Below are 16,564 nucleotides of genomic sequence, written 5' to 3'. Positions count from 1 at the left end.
GTGACACAAGAGCATATTAAAGACCACTGAGCTTCCACCTAATCTCAGGACAACACTGACCCAATTCTTCAAAATACTCCATGGAACAAAGGGTCCCAGTCACATCCCACCTTTTCCTAACCTCTCCAGTCTATAGAATTCCCTTTCCATTTCCTGATCTCTCATAAGTATTTCATGTACATACTAATCTTCCAGGAAAAATCATGGGCAGAAAATGTACCACTTGTATATCACATCAGAACTGTTTGGGCACACAGCCACAGTAGCTGGCATTAAGTGTTTGATGAACTAACTTGAAGTACATAAATTTTGAGTATTCTTTCAATAAACATTAATGTTAATGGCCCAAAGTTAAACTGGCCAGCTCTAAGCAAGCATCTAGAAGACTAAATTACTTTCTTCCCATTAGGGAGTTTGCTCTACACAAATTCCCTGAAGTTCAGTATACACAAAGACCAATGCTCTCCCCTCTGACCTACCCACACTAATAGGATCCTGACCCATGCCTCCTTCGAGACAGTACAGCCAAAACAGCTTGCAAGCTTGTGGCCCTTCCCTCAGGGGGCCTAGTCTGTGGACTTTCCAGTACCATGCCTGAACCACTAGTGAATGGCTTTACCCAAGTTCACAGAGGAACCCCACCCTAATGAACACAATCCATGCTGGTTATGACCACAGTGCTTACTTCTAGAATCATGTCAATACAATAAGACGTTTAATTGTTCTGTATGGGAGTTACATTTCAGGGGTAGTATGCCCTGAGGAGGTCAGTAGGAAGTCTGTGACTGCTGTTGTCGGTAGCCTCCCCGACGCATGTAGCCACCCTCATTTTTTCGGTAGCCATCTTTCTGATCTGGAAGAGAAAGAAAGATCAAAATAGAAAAAAACTGAACAGTTATACCAGAGCCAAGAGAGTGAATAGTGAATAGGTATAGATAAGGGAGTAGTCTCACCTCTAAAATAACCTCCATAGGTGCCCTGCTTGTGGTCAAAGACACGCTCATTGTTTTCCACCAAACTACCCAGTTTTTCTGCCAGCTGTAGGGCCAGGTTCTGCTGGGCAGTGGGCTCAGTGCGGTGCATCACCACTGTCTGTGTTGGCTGGTCCAGAGAGGCCTTAGTTTGGGGAGCACAGAAGGAAGTAAATGGATGGGATTAGTCAGACAGAGCCAGAATGAAATCCACTTCCCTCACTCTGTTTCTTTCCTCTGAAAAGAACTGCTATCCCCTCCCTTAAGATCGACCACCTTCCTTCCTTCTTTACCATAAGCTCCTCACTAATGATCATTTTGCTAATTATGGAGTGAACAGTGGGTAGATCCAGCTGGAACATATCAGACAAGGTTTCCATGCTGGAAAAGAAAGAAAAAATTAGGAAATCAAGGCTATCAACTGAATCCAGTCCCCTTTCCCTCCCAAGACACAAAATCCCTATGGCCTCAAACCTAATAGAGTCGTAGACACTGCTATAGGTGAAAAGATAAGTACGCAACGACTCTTCCTGGATCTTTCTGTGGGAGAAAAAGAAGAAAGGTGACTAAGTATGGGATCGTTATCTTCCATTCACCCTGCCATTCAAGCAGTTCTGTATGCTCCCTCCCCTTTGTCTAACACCAACATAACAAAGTCTTCTCCTTCCCATTCTTACCTAACTAGCATGGTACGGACTTTGTTGGCCTCAGGGAACAAATCCCAGACTTTTCCATTCATCTTCTCATTAATAATAAAGCTGTGACAAGTCTTCCAGTCACCCATCTTCATGGCTTTAGATGCTGCTACTACATGTTCCCTCATTGACTCAGGAGGACCTAAAGAATTGGACAGGTGGTAAAATGAGGCCTAAGATGACATTTAAAGGTGCAGAACTTCTAGAAACAGGATAGTTCCTTGTCTTCATTTATTATGGAAAGACAGAGGTTCTAGTACTGGTGCTACCCCTAACTAACTGTGTGACCTGAGGTATATAAATCACTCCTCACTTCATTTATAAAATGAGAAGAGACTATCTATAAAGGTCCTTTTCACCTCTAACATTCTATGAGTTCATTCAAGAACTTTCTGTTGCAATGCAATGTTTAAAATCTTCATGGACACAAGAGAGCTGGAGAGAGGGACAGTGAACATATTCTAGGAAACACTTCTGCATTTGCAGCTGCTCTATGAAAGAGCCATCGTAGCATAATCATCACCCAGTGAAAACAACTCTATTCTAAGTGTGGCAAAGAATCTTCCCACTGAGAAGAGACACGCAGGAGCAAGACCACAACCAAGCGAAATACCCCAAGATGCTGCAGCTCACCAAGCAAGGGTTGCCGCTCGCCCACTCGAAGCTGGTGATGGAACTGTTTGCTGATCATCCGCCTCCGAGCATCACTTTCGTGGGCTGCCATGTATGGGATCTCCAGAAGCATGGCAGATACCAAATAGACACATTCAAGCAACTCCAGGTTGATATGCAGGTGGAAGGGCACCTGACGGCGACGTTCCACCTTCTCCTGCTCCTGGTTTCGCTCCTGCAGGCTCCTGAGCAGTAGACCCTGCCCCAGCAGCTCCTTAGCACGGCCACTGGACTGAATGTCCAGCAAGGCATTGTGTGCATCTTTGGTTAGGCCCTGGCGGAAAGCACAGATGCCCAACTGCACCATGGTACGGTTATAAAGGATCTAGGAGGACAGAAAAATACAGGCTATTAAAAGAAAAAGGAGACATGGGAATTCCCACAAATGACATTCAACTTAAAATTCTGTTGAGAATAAACTCTGCAGTCTCACACAACATTGTGAACCCAGGCCTTAGTATCTAAAGAACAGGAATAAAGATTTGGACCTGTGCTATCATTAGCCCTGGTAATTCCCAGATAAGCAAACTCCCTCTGATTGACGCAGGTCAAGGCTTTCTCGGCATTGTAACAGAACTGCCTTGGGCACACGGTGAGGTAAGGGACTTGCTGAGTCACAGAAGATAGCATGTGCCAGAGGCTGGATTTGAACATGGGTCTTCCTGGATGAGAGGCTAGCTTCTGTTCAGTGGAACAAGCTATGAGTGTGCCAAGGACAGAAGCCTATTTATTCTAGCTTCTTCCATTTCCCTCTATAGAACAAAGCCTGTCTTGATGACTGAACACTCACCCTATCCCAATCCTGAAGTACTTTTGACACCTCAAACCTACACAGTCCTCTCCTAACAATCACCATCTGTAGTATTATTATCCCCATTTTACAAATGAGGAAACTGAAGTTCAGAAAAAAGTGACCTTATCCCCAGAGCTACTAAGTATTTGAGCTGGAAATCAAACCTGGGTCAATCTTCTCCAACTACAACACATTTCCCACTACACCAGGTAGTCTTCACCCCTTTTTTGGGTCCTGGAATTCTTTGGCACTCTGATAAAGCTCATGGACTCCAGGCATACTGAAATACCCCTGACCTGAACTATGCTGAATAAATTATCTTACAAATGGTTCATAAAACTAACAGTGAAGGATCCCAAGTCCTGACTTGGATCAAAATGTGGGACCAATCCCACACCTCCTTCTATAAAAAGTGCACTTTGTAATTCACTTCAGAATGTCAGGGAATGACTGATTTATAGACCCATAGAGGTCACTTCCCCTATGCAGTTGGAAAGGTCTGTAGAAGTATCTACCCTGACCACAGATGCTGTCACCAGGGAAGTACCACTAGAAAAGGCTGAGATGTGCAACTAGTGTATGAAATTAGAACTTTAGAATGTATTTTCCACAAATATTATAAATATTGTGGTTAATGTAATAGCATTATTAATTTTGAATTTCAAGCATATCATGAAGTAAAATGTTTTGGTAGGCTGACCAAGCATCTCAAAAGACCACTGTTTTTTACAGGTAGCCACATTTCAAATTTCAAGAAACTTAAGAACACAACATAGATGTTAATAAGTGGTTTTCTAAGTCAATAAGTAACCTACAGAGATGATCATTTTTATTTGTGTTCAGCACCATGGATCACTTGAATGGTTAGAGCTACAAAGGGATATTTTGGGGCAAAAAAACACCATTCACTTTGAAGGTCATGAAAGAGCTAGAAACTCTTAAGACCTAAGGAAGGGCACAGGATAAGCAAAATCTAGGCAGCTATAGCCATTAGTATGATTCAGTTTGGAATTTAATTTTCTTTAATACATCCTTCTAACAACCTTACTAATCTGATATATCTCTGAATTTTTTTGAAATACTTTTGTAGTCTAGAGTATGTGCCCTCAAGGGTGAAAAGTATATGGGTACTCAGAGACAAAGATCAAAGAAATCTTCTATATTATTTTTTTTAGTTCAATAATCAGAGAAAAGTAATGAAAAGCAAAAGCTCCACTACTAAAGGCAAGATCCCCTGCATGTGTTCCAAGGAAAATCTGAAATTCTGATGAAGTCAACCCAGTTCAAAGAGCCCTAAAACCAAGAACTGCTTCTTCTACATTCCTGGCTCTCCAACTAGACTAAGTTCCTCAAGTGCAAGGTCTGTGCATTCCCCAGAGCTCTACATTGGTAGTCACTTCATGTTTTTCAATTAATGAGAAAACCAGAGCATCAAAGACATGAGGAATTAGACTCTGAGAATCCAACTTAAATGTTCATGAGCCAGACTGGTAGTTCTTCTGGTTAAACCAGTCTGTAACTAGAGAGGAACCCAGAGCTGGCTCTTCCCCCTCCTGAACTCATGAAGCCCTGGGCCCCTCTCTCCAACCACAGGAACTGATCATGGACCCATCTTGAGCTTCCGTTTAAAAAACCTGCCCTTGTCCCCTGCTACCCTCCCACCTGCACAGGAGGGTCTGCATGCTGAATGTTGTCCTGTAGGTGGCTCATGAGCATGAGGTCCCGAGCCTGGTACCAGCGAGAGTGTAGAGCATGGTGGTAGATATGGCACAGGATGGCACATGTCCGAATCCTGTCTGTCCGATCCTTGGCATATATGTACTTGCACAGCCTCTCCATCAGCACGGCCGAATCCTCCCCCTCATTTTCAGCCTGATCTTGCTCTGACTGGAAGGAAGAACAAGGAACATGGCTGGGGTTCAGAGTGACAGAAACTTAAGAAACCCTAGGCACAGCATGGTCTCTCAGCTCCATCCTCATAAACACTAGATTTTCCAGGAATTCCAAAAAAGACGTATCTTCAAAAGTCTATTCGTCACTCATCCCACAGGATGAGTCTCCCTCAATGATAAATGTGAAAGTCAATAGCCCAAACTTTCTTTTCTTTTCTTTTCTCCCCAGCCCTTGTACCTTGGAGGACCCTTCAGGGGGAGCAAGCTGCCGCTGATGGGCCTTATAGTCAAACTTGTAGTAGGTATGGAGCACACGGCGAAGGTAGATGCGGCAGATCTCCTCAGTTGTTCCTTTTTCCTGCAGGTAGCGCTGAACACGCTCGATGATGGCACAGACACGTGCCTCATCCTTGAGATGCTCCACATATTCTGGTGCACAGAAAAAAGTTTTTTTCAACCCTAGAGATCCCATAGTAACAACAGCAACTTAAACCCTTTTAAATATTCAAAAAGTGCTTTATATCCCCTTTTCTGATTTGATTTTCCAAGAACCCTGTGAAGCCAATTATCATTAACTCCAAGTCACAGATGAGAAAATTAAGCCTCCAAGAGGTTAAGTGATCTGAACATGAGGAAACAGTTAAGTTCCAGGGGCAGGATGTGAGCCCAGGCATTCTTGGCTCCCAATTCAACCCTAGTCCTGCTGCCACACAGCCACCCAGCCCTAGACCTGCCTTCCCCAATTACTCCTCCACTGCCCAGTTGTCTGGATCTACATCTTGCCAATGGAACCAGATGGCTCTGGAGGAGAGTGAGGCTGATGACTCTGCACAGCCCTGCCTCACTTAAATCCAATTGACTTGTGCAAGTCAAGACATCACCTTCCTGATGTCATTGGTCCTCTTCCAAGAATGAAGGGCAAGCAAATAACAATCTGCAAGTACTAGTTGACCCACTGGGGACCCAAGTGGCCAGTTCAAGTTGGGCAATGCTGCTCCTTTCTTCCTTCCCCACTCTTCTGCCTCCTGTCCCTTTGTCCACACAGGGAATCATACCCTTGTCTGTGGGTGCTCTGCCCAAAGGAATATAAATTTTGATCGCTGAAACCTCAAGATATCTTGGGATTTACAGGGTGAATTTTTTCTCTCCCCTACTTTTTTATCCTATCATTAAAAAAACCAACTAAGACAATTCACTCTTTTGCTCAAGTAGTTTCATTTGATTTCTTGAAATACAGTACTGGAAAACCAGGCTTTGATTAAGCTCACTGGGATCCAAATGGAGCTAACTGACCAGGTCTAGTAATCTATCCACTGTTCCACCTAGCTGCCCTTTCACCATTTTACATGGGGATAACTGAATATTAGGTAGGTAGTATAGTTTTGGGAGGTTTTTTTGCTTTCTTAGGGCTTTCCATTCATTAATAATAAAAATGTTTTACTTTCCTCAATTAAAGTAAAACGAGTATCAATTTTGAGAATTTATATACAATATTCTGGTCCAAGTCAAACTGGCTGCGTTCCAGTTTCTCCCAACTTTCTCTCATCTCCCGACCTCTGCACACACTGGAATACACTCCCTGCCTCATTACAGAGTACCTCGATTCTTCCTTCAAAGCTTAGCTCAAGCATGACTGACATGAAGCCTTTCCCTTCCCTGATCCCCCACCATTTTTTATATACCTCTATTTGTACTCAACTTCCCTTATTAGGCTCAAAGTTCCTCAAATGTCAGGGAATGAATGCTTACAGACCAACCATGTACACCTATTGAAATCTTACTTTCAAGGGCTAGCTTCAAATGCTACCACCTGTACTTCTGAAACCTTCCCTCATCACCACATACAGAAAAATAAAAAATCACTCCCTCCTCTGAACCCACGTTGCACTTAAATAGAGCTTTGTATTTTGGTTATTTGTGCATGTTTTTTTCCCCTTTAGTTCCTAAAACTCAGGAATTGTCTGTTGTATTTCTTTGTATCTGTCCCTCAGAGTCTGGTGAATAGGAAAGCAATAAATATTTGATTTGATTAGTCACCAGTAAACTTCTACAACAAACTAGTTATTAGGGCAAAGCCATCTACCAGACAAATCATCTTTTTTGGTGATGATGCTACTCACTCAATCACTGAACAAGACAACAGCTGACAATTACTCCCACCAGTCAACCAGAAAATTTTGACTCCTTATAAGCAATCAGAAAAATAAAAATTCCAAGCTCTGAATTTATCCATTTAAGAGAAAGGCAGTGATATCTGAATTTTCTCCTGGCAGCATTTTACATCATTTTTGTGTACTCCAGTTACCCTAAGCTAGTCTTGCACAATTTTCAGCCCTTGAAATATGTAGAGAATGTAATAGAAGCCTGGGCAACAAGCAACCCCACAGGTCATATGTCGTGCTGGCCTGCCCTAAGTATGTCTGCCCAATCTCACCTTGGGAATGAGGATCTGTGTTCTGCATGATCTTGGTAAACTCTTCATCCATCCTTTCCACCAGAGTTAGGATACAACCACGAACACGAAGTGGCTGAGGTGGGAAGAAAGAAGGATTCGTTTAAAGGAGTAAATTCCAATCCAAGAACAAGACCCACCAGGTCTCTATCCCAATTGAAGTCACTTTTCCTTTCCTATCTCCTATCAGTTTCTCCTCCTTTTCTTAATTTACCTGCTCAAAGTTGGACAGGTTCTCACTCTCTTCCAAGATATTCTCTCCAACAAAGATGTTAGGATTTGCAAATAAGATGTCCATCAATTCATTGATGCAGTCTAAGCACTTCTGCCACATCTCTGGCTGCCAAGAAGTAGGGGGAAAAAAGCAGTTAAGGTACACATGAATATACAGTATGAACCCAATTCTAACACCCTTGTGTTAAGCACTTTTCCAAAAGAATTTACACAAATAAGATTGTGCTTTTCTGTTCTTCCTGCTATTTGTATTGCAGTAAAGTCTCCACAGTCAAATTTTAAACACTCTTTCCTCAAAGTTGGTCCCAATTCTTAAAGCCCCAAACACTTTCACTCTCACCTTCATATACGTGGCCAGGTTGGGGTTGTAGTCATAGAGGGAAGCAATGATGTTGAATTTGATCTTAACAATCACTCCTTCACCTAGATTATTTTCTGCTGTGATCTGAACCAGCAGTTGCAGCAGCTCAATTTGGGCTGCACTGTGTAGGGAGAGAAAAGGAGATTTAAAGGACATACCTCAAAGCCCACCAACAAAATTACCTCTTTCTTCCCATGGGCTCCAGCCTCCCACTTTTCCTGCCAGCATCACTTTGGTGAATGCCTTCACTCTTTAAGAGTTTCCAAATCCAAAGCTCCTTCCACCAACCCTTCCTCTGTGTGGTGAGCAGAATAAAAAACAGCGACAAGCCTCACCGGTCAGTTCCTTTCTTGCCACGAGCTTGCAGGATCTCATTCAGCTTCTTGACCACAATTGCATGGGTAATCTCTGTTCCCTTGGCAAACATTTTAGGCTTCTCCTAGGCAACACATGCCCCCGTCACACCCAAGGCCATCAAAGTACCCTCTTCAACAGAATTCCCACCCTTCATTGCCTTGATAATATTTTCAAGTTCCTCAATTACCCCCTTATTAATACCCATAACCTCCCATATACTACACATCAGCCCTGAAAACCTCACCTTGACAAGTGGTGCCCCTCCTCGAACCCTCTCCCACTCCCCGCCTTCATTATCCTCCTCCTCCTCATCTAGGCGCTTGGATTTTCGGTCATGCTTTTTCTTGGCTTTGTCCTCTCGCTTCTTCTCTGCGGCCTTTTTGTCTGTGGTGCTCTCTCTGCAAGGGAGTCACCAGGGAAAGATGGGAAATTAGACCTGGTGCCCTGAGGGCCTCAACCCTCAGCTCTGCTAGTCTACCATGTCTCAGCTTCCCTTCTCTACTGACTTAATTCCAGGCTCTAACTGGATCCAGAGCACTTACGGTTCACTCTTAGCCACAAAAGGAACCAGGACAGGAAGAGTAAGCTACTTACTAACAGGCATGCCCTACACAAGTACCCAGGAAACCATTCTTTCACAGTAATATGGCTAATTTATCATTGTACAAGTTGGATTTTTGCAATTTAGTCACCCATTTATAACATTATTCCTATAGAACTGCCATAATGCCATGCTTTTTTTTTTAACAAAAGTATATTAAGAATTGCTAAGTCATCATCCTGCTACAGTCAAACCCAATAGGAGATATAAAGCTAGTATGAAGCTCTATAATTGGAGTATTTTATTTTTAAACCTAATCTAACTTAGCTCCACAACTTCCCTTGCTTTACTCACTTTTTAAGGAATTTGGAAGCCAACACGGTATATTTCCCATCCTCCTCCTCTGAGTCAGAGTCTGAGGAAGTGGAATCTGAACCCCAGTCTTCATCATCGTCTGAATCCTCAGAGTCCTCATCTTCGTCCTTAAGGAAGATATAACAGGAGGTGGACAAAAATCAATACACAGTTAGAAGCTGCCAAAGATATTTCTGACATTTTCATGGAGTTCCCAGGACGTGGAACCAAATTTTATGAGGCTTCTCCATGGACCTGCAGCAGGCAGACTACCCTTGTCCCCATCTTCTCCCCTAGATCTCACCTCCATCTTCTTGAGGAACTTTCGACTCTCCCCAGATGGTGCCTCAGATTTCTTCTTCAGGAAACTTGTGGCACTAAGACCATCCTCATCCTCATCTGAAGAGGAAGAACCTGGAAAGGAAATCCAAGTGAGGTTAAACAAGTAGGAACCAAGACTACAGAAGAACAAAGAAACCAAAGTAAGGAACCCAGCCCCTTCATCTTCTGCCTTCTTTCTTACCAAACTGCTTCACTCTTACCTTCTGAGTCCTCCTCATTTTTCTCAGCATCCTCATCGGCAGACTGCTCAGGGTTCTGGAGGTGGAGAACAACAGAGGAGTGAGGGATGCCACCACCCGTTGAAAACATCTTGGTTCCACCCCAATAAACTATCCCCATGAGCCAACACTGCCTTGTGCCACACTCTAGCTCCCCAGTCCTGCCAATCTGTCATTTGGTCTAATCTAATGTCTAGCACAATGTTGGCATATAGCCACCTAACAAATTCTCAATGAATGAAATGAGCACAGAATACTGCAGCACACTGCAGTTTTTCCTGACCTGCTTATAACTGGTGATCTGGGCTTCATAATCCCGATTATATTTACGGATCTTCTGACGCAAGGTGCTCAGAGCCTTTGCATTGTTCTTGTTCATCTTCTTCTTTCCCTCCTTGTCCTCCCATAGCTAAGGGATCAGAAATAAAAGTGAAAGGATAAGGAAAATAAAAGTTTGAAACAAGATGGCAAGACAGTGAGGATGAGATGTTTTCTCAATCCCAGTCCCAGGGCAGAAACAGCATCCCAGTTCTTAAGTCTCTTCTGTCCCTCTACAATCCCCACCCCAGCCTCAAACCTCATTGAGATAGTCCTCTAGGTCAGCAAGGATGCGGATGTAGAATCGGGGGACACCCTCTTTGTCCACAATGCTCTTGGCTTTTCCAAATGCCTTTCCCAGAAGCTCAAACTCCTCAAGACATTTAGTGACATCCCTAATTTTCATGGCATTCCGGATGGTCCGAATAAGATTGGTCAGCTCCTCAAATCTAAGATGGAGAAGAAGGTCCAATATCAGAGAAAACCTTAAACCATTCCTTTTCAAACCCTAAATAAGAAAATCAGGTGACCCCCATCATCTTCATCAACTACCAACAGAAAAAATTCCTTTAGGATCCTATCCATAACTACCATATTCACCTTTTGTCCTTGGCACTTCGAACAACCCGCTTAGTGTCCTCCTCATCTTCACTCAGCAGCAATGGCCTGTGTGGAGAAACTGATCATAGATGACCTTGCTCACAGAAGTTGAAAACATCCAATTCTTTTGATTGGAGCAGAAAGAAAAAAGGAAGAGTTGAAAGGTATATGCCAGTCAACACAGCTGGCTAGGCATAGTTTACCCATCCTACACTTTCTCTTCACTATAAACACATGCTATTTCATTCATCACCCCCTCCCCCCAATCAGGCCCACAGTATGCAAAAGCTTGTTTTAAGTATCCTGAGGCAAAAAAGATGATTATGATATGATCCTTACCTCAAAAAGCTTACAATACACACAAATAACTGTAATATAAAGTTAATGAACCATGAAAGACACTAAGTGGGTACAAGAGAGGTAAAAACAAATGGCAATCTGTTGTTCAGGAAGAGGAGAGGGCACACGTCCTGCTGAAGTCAAGGAATAAGCAGCCTTTTGAAGCTGGACACCCTTGGAAAACTGGTTAGTTTTCTATTCAGACATGATATGAAGAACATATCCCCACACAGGAGAGTGGATAGTTTAGACTAGCTGGAGCTCAAGAGGATGTAAAAGAGAGGAATGTGAAATAAGGCTAGAAATGTAGTTCAGGGTCAGACAACACAGGGCCTTGAAAGACAAGGTAAGACCTGGACAATAAGTATTAGGACACCATAGAAAGATTTTAACCATAAGGGTGATGTCAATCTTCCAATCTGACAGTATGTGCAGAAGGAACTGGAGAGAAAAATGACGGAAAGAAGACTCACTAGTTGACTAACAATAGCCCTAAAACAGCAAGTAAACTTTGACTTCCCTTTCAGTCTCCTGTGCTGGATCTTCCTCCACAGCATGTCTACTAACAGCTAGTGTTCCCCAAGGCTCTACCTTGGGTTCTTCTCTCTTTTCCATTTACACCATCTCACTTGGTAATCTCATCAGCTCCTAGGGGTTCAGTTTTAGAGATGGAACAGATCTAAATATGCAGTCTTAATTTCTCTCCTAGGCCCCAGTCACACATCATCAACACGTCCAAAATAGAACTCATGCATTTCCTTTCCCTGCAAACCTCTCTTCTTCTGATTTTCCTATCACTGTTGTCAAAGACACCACATACCACCATCATCCCAGTCTGACAACACCATTGTCATCTTCTCTCCTAATCTAGCACTCTATAACACACAATTTCATTTCAGCCTTTCAGGTCCATTCCAGTACTAGAATAAACTGGAAGAGGGTAGAATTCTTGGGTATGTGTGGGTCAGTCAACATAAATTAGGCACTTACTATGTACCAAACACTGTACAGTGTGCTAAAGATACAAGAAAAGCAAAAAGATCCTCAAGAACTCATATTCTAATAGAAACAACATACACAAACTATATACAATGAAGATATATACAGTGTAAAATAAAAGTTAATCTCAGAGGGAAGGAGTAGAGTGAAGACCTCCTTCACAACATAGGGTTTGAGTCAAAAATTGAAATCAGAGAAGCTAGAAGACAAACCAATCTTCTAATTCTTTCTGACCCCTTACACATTTCCTTTCTCTATTAAAATCTCATTCCTTCAAGGCACAATTCTCTCCTTGGTCATCTTGTCCTCTACTATGGCTTTAAATTTAATCTACTTTTTAACTTCCTTATTTCTAACCAAGATAACAACACCCAATATAGGCAAAAAAAAAAAACAAAACAAAACATTGACTTGGAGTCAGATGACCTGTGTTCAAATCTCACTGATGATGCTTATAACCTGTGTGACAAGGAGTCCTTTAACTTCCCTGGATCCATTTCCTCGTCTGTAAAAATGAAGGAGTTGGCCTAGATTTCTTATGATGTCCTTTAACTTTAAATCTATGTATGATCCTTCTGGTCATCCAGGTTCACAATTCAAGTAATTTATCTCTAAATCTTCCCTCTTCATTACTCCTCATATCCATCCCTTCAGCTGCCAAGTCTGGTCCAATTCTATCACCGAGTATTTTCCTAACAACAAACCACATATAATCCTCTCTGTCCACACAGCAACCACTCTAAGTCCTTTTCACCTTCCATAAACTGTCAGCCTTCTGAATGGTCTCCCTACATCCAGCATGTCTCCTTTCCACTTTATCTTCTATACAGTTCACTGACAATCTTAAAAAGCAAATTTTACCATGGCACTCCCTTGCTCAAGAAGCTTTAATGGTTCCCTAGTGCCTAGGATCAACTTCAAACTTATGTCTGGCATTATAACCTGGATTCAACACATCTTTCCGGACTTGTTACATATTGCTCCCCTTTACTTGTACGTTCCAGTCAAACTGGATTACTTGTACCCTTACATGACACTGGCTACTACGCCCGTGCTTTTTTATAGGCTGTTTCCTCTAGAAAACGCTACCATCTAATCTTAGTCTCTTGTAATCTCTAGCTCTAGCCAAGGCTGAGCTCAAACACCACCTCACCTGGAGGCCTTTCCACATTTCCCCCAATTGTTTTTTTTTTTCTTAAGCAATTGGGGTTAAGTAACTTGCTCAAGGTTACACGGCCAGTTATTATTTCTGGGTGTGGTGCTGAGTATCTGAGCCCGGATTTGATCCAGGTCATCCCAACACTGGAGCTGGTGCTCTTACTAGCTGAGCCACCTGGCCGCCCCTAAGCAATCGGGGTTAAGTAACTTGCTCAAGGTTACACGGCCAGGTGTTTCTGGGTGGGTGCTAAGTGTCTGAGCCCGGGATTCGATCTCCAGGTCATTCCAACAGTGGAGCCGGTGCTCTTATGTGCTGTGCTACCTGGCCGCCCCCATTTCCCCCAATTGTTACTGCTTCTCCTACTCCTGAAATTGTTTAAAGTCTTCTGTGTACATACTATTTCCCCCAGTAGAATAGAAGTTGCTTGGGAGAAAGGGCTGTTTTCATTTTTATCTTTGCATCTCCAAGTGCCTAGGTCTGGCACATAAACAGCTCCTTGATAAAAGCTTGCTGCAAGATAGATTACTTCTCCCCTCAGATTTTTCCCATTCTTTGTAGTTCTTGGATTCACTTAATCAGTAACTTTCATTGCATTTACTGCTGTAGCAGTCTAATCCTCCAAATACATAGCAGTGGTACTGTGTAGGACAGAGACCCCTACCCAAATAAAATAAGTAACTCAGAGGTTTTTCAAAGTAGAAACAGAAACTCCTTTATTACAATTTCATGAGAAGGGGCATCATCATTACCAGTAGCAGTCTGGTAGAAGAGGCAAGTGACAGAAAGCAAAGCTTGGTTATATACCCTAACACAAAGAAACCCTCCCTCCCCACCACTGACCTTTACCACCACTGGTCAGGAGCTCAGGCTCACAATCTCGATACAAAGAATGAGGAAATACATTTACCCAGTGCAAGGAAAATATATGCTTGTTTAGCAAAAACCTCAACATGACAGGGAAGCAGGGGTTTCCACTGTCTTAAACTTCATGTTCCTGTAAATGGGAACAGCAGGACTAATGGATGCTGAAGCCACTCCAAATATGAGAAGCATTTGCTTGGGTTTACTTATCCCACTCAGTACCAACTTACATTTATGTAACACTTAAGATTCATTTCACTGTCCTCACAAGCACCCTAAGTGCTTAGTTAGTAGATAGTAGAGGACCAAAAAGGTCTTCTCATCCATCCCTGACCAAAAACCTCTTCCTACTCCAAGAAGGGACACTGGGCTTGGGAATCAGAAGAACAGGAGACTGCCCCCCTGGTGCGACCATGAAGTCGGGGTCCTAGTTTCTTCCTCTGCCAAAAGAGGTGTCAGGACAACACACCCCGCTGGGCCATCCTGAGAACCCGAGATTCCAAAAAACCTGGTTTCTTCTCCCAGAAGTGCCTAGCTAGCACAGCTGCTGGCCCACCCTTGTCGGAGGCCTGCTCTCCCCGCCCCGTTTACTCTTCCCAAAACTTCCCTCTTCCCCCCCTTCCCTGTTGTCCTTCCCGGGGCATTCCATCCCCCTCCCTGCTCTTCCCAAGGCACATCCCCCCCCACCTTGTTGTTCTTGCCCTCATCCCCCCACGCCGCGGCTCTTCTCGGGGCGCCCCCCCTCCCCGCCGGCCCTCGCAGGCTTCCCGGCCTCCCCGAGCCTCGCTCACTGTTTGCCGTAGTTGCCCCCCGCGGGCTTGGGCGCCAGCTCCTCCCCGGACAGGGAGGACTCGGACTCGCTGTCAGAGCCGGTGGTGAAAAACCGCGACATGGCGGAGATCGCTCAGGAGATCGCAGGCCGGGCGGGACGTGGACCTGGGCCTGGGGACCGGAGAAAACGAGTCGGTCAGAAGGGCCGCCCCTCGCCGCTCCCCGAGAGGACAAGGGCACGCGAAGCTCGGAGGGGGTCCCCGCAGGAGCTGCTGCAGCTCTGGCTGCCTCCCCAAGCTCGGATGCCGCGAGCACGAGGTACAAGGCGACTCTTACCAGATCGGGCGCCCAAGGAAAAGTGCTCGGAAGAGAATGATGAAACGCAAAGCAAGCGGAGTGTCTGACGTCACTTCCTCCAGAGCTCAGACACTTCCGGCGGACGGCCCCGATTCCATCTCTAAAGGGAAGCCGAGAGGTGGGAGTGAACCTCCCAGGGGGCGGAACCGACATGTCGTACACTAATTTATCACAGGTTCAGAGATGCAAGTCCAATCTCAAGCAATCCCCTCATTTAGGAGGGAATAATAATTAGTGTCCTTATCGCTCTTTAAAGGTTGCAGAACGCTTATCCCATTTTATCCTTACAATAACCATGAGAGGTGGTGCTATTTTTAAACTCACTTTACACACAATGGGCCTTTAATAAGTGTTTATTGATATGAGAAAATTGAGGCAGATAAAGCGATTTGCCCAGGATCTCACAGCTGTTCGGTGTAAATGTCCGAGGTCATTTTTGAACTGGTCTCTGTGCCTGCAGGTCCGATGCCTTATCCGCGGCGCCATCTAGCGGTCTCTGGAGGGAAACTGAAGCCCAGGACTATTAAAGACAGCGCGTGGCAGGTTAACTTGGGGGAACCTAGGCTCTTGGAAGACTGGTTGTCCTAGGAACAAAAAAGTCTGGACTACCTTTTCTTTTTACCTACTGTAATTATTGAAAAGTAATGTCTTTTTTTTTTAAGCAAAGATTCTGGAATGGAATTAGTGGAAACCCGAATGAAATTGTTCTCTATTTGTCCTATTCTCCAGTCCAGTACGATATTGAATAATGGTGATAATGGGCATCCTTGTTTTACCCCGATCTTATTGGGAAAGCTTCTAACTTATCTGTTACAGTTAGTGCTTCCAGATGGTTTTAGATTCGTGCTACTTATCATCACGTTCTTAAGTCTTGCCATCATCTTCCTGATGTCATGGTCCTCTTCAAGAACTAAGGACAAACCACAACCTGTGAGTAGTGGGAGCTGCCCTAATGGGCAGATAGGACAAGGGGTGTGTGGTTTGTCCTCGAAGAGGACCATGACACCAGGAAGATGATGACATGACTTGCAATTGAATTGAATTCAATTCAGTTCCAGCTGGGCAACTCAGCTCATCCTCCCCTCCCTTCCCTGTGTTCTGCCCAAAGGAAGGCAAATTTTGATGGCTGAAACCTACCTAGTTATCTAGGGGTTTACTGGCTAGATTTCTTTCTTAAAGATCATGCCTTAAACTCAGTTCACTCAGACTTTCATTGATTGGACAACAGGTTCCTGCCCAAGCACCACTTAATTGTTATTTTTCAGGTCCAGCTGGCTC

General features: G+C 43.9%; 1 protein-coding gene across 2 annotated transcripts; it reads right to left on the bottom strand.

The window, feature by feature from the left end:
* Window positions 1–693: 693 nt before the first annotated feature.
* Window positions 694–15,398, bottom strand: LOC138142771 (eukaryotic translation initiation factor 3 subunit C). 2 transcript variants are annotated; one of them, XM_069063822.1, is made up of 21 exons: window positions 15,266–15,398; window positions 14,950–15,100; window positions 10,801–10,866; window positions 10,460–10,649; window positions 10,166–10,291; window positions 9,865–9,919; window positions 9,627–9,736; window positions 9,323–9,450; window positions 8,672–8,825; window positions 8,406–8,509; window positions 8,050–8,191; window positions 7,690–7,815; window positions 7,458–7,551; window positions 5,262–5,452; window positions 4,794–5,018; window positions 2,300–2,663; window positions 1,649–1,808; window positions 1,446–1,511; window positions 1,265–1,352; window positions 954–1,116; window positions 694–853 (listed from the first exon to the last, which is right to left on the bottom strand). In XM_069063822.1, the coding sequence occupies exons 2-21, from the start codon at window positions 15,048–15,050 to the stop codon at window positions 768–770; spliced, it is 2,739 nt and encodes a 912-aa protein (XP_068919923.1). In that variant the 5' UTR covers window positions 15,051–15,100; window positions 15,266–15,398; the 3' UTR covers window positions 694–767. The 2 variants fall into 2 exon arrangements, with proteins under 2 accessions (XP_068919923.1, XP_068919932.1); XM_069063831.1 differs by having other exon boundaries at window positions 8,406–8,503.
* Window positions 15,399–16,564: the final 1,166 nt, after the last annotated feature.

This window comes from Petaurus breviceps, unplaced genomic scaffold (genome assembly GCF_028583685.1).
Source record: "Petaurus breviceps papuanus isolate PSGF00001 unplaced genomic scaffold, PetGlider_PUasm1.0 138, whole genome shotgun sequence".
Taxonomy (NCBI): Eukaryota; Metazoa; Chordata; class Mammalia; order Diprotodontia; family Petauridae; genus Petaurus; species Petaurus breviceps.
This window is presented reverse-complemented; position numbering and strand designations above follow the sequence as displayed.

Excerpts from the sequence above, each read along its gene's own strand:
- LOC138142771 (XM_069063822.1), bottom strand. The coding sequence starts at position 15,050 with ATGTCGCGGTTTTTCACCACCGGCTCTGACAGCGAGTCCGAGTCCTCC. Across the intron at positions 5,453-7,457 it reads CACAGATCCTCATTCCCAAG|AATATGTGGAGCATCTCAAG; the intron begins GTGAGATTGGGC and ends TCTGTGCACCAG. Across the intron at positions 1,353-1,445 it reads AGTGTCTACGACTCTATTAG|CATGGAAACCTTGTCTGATA; the intron begins GTTTGAGGCCAT and ends TTTCTTTTCCAG.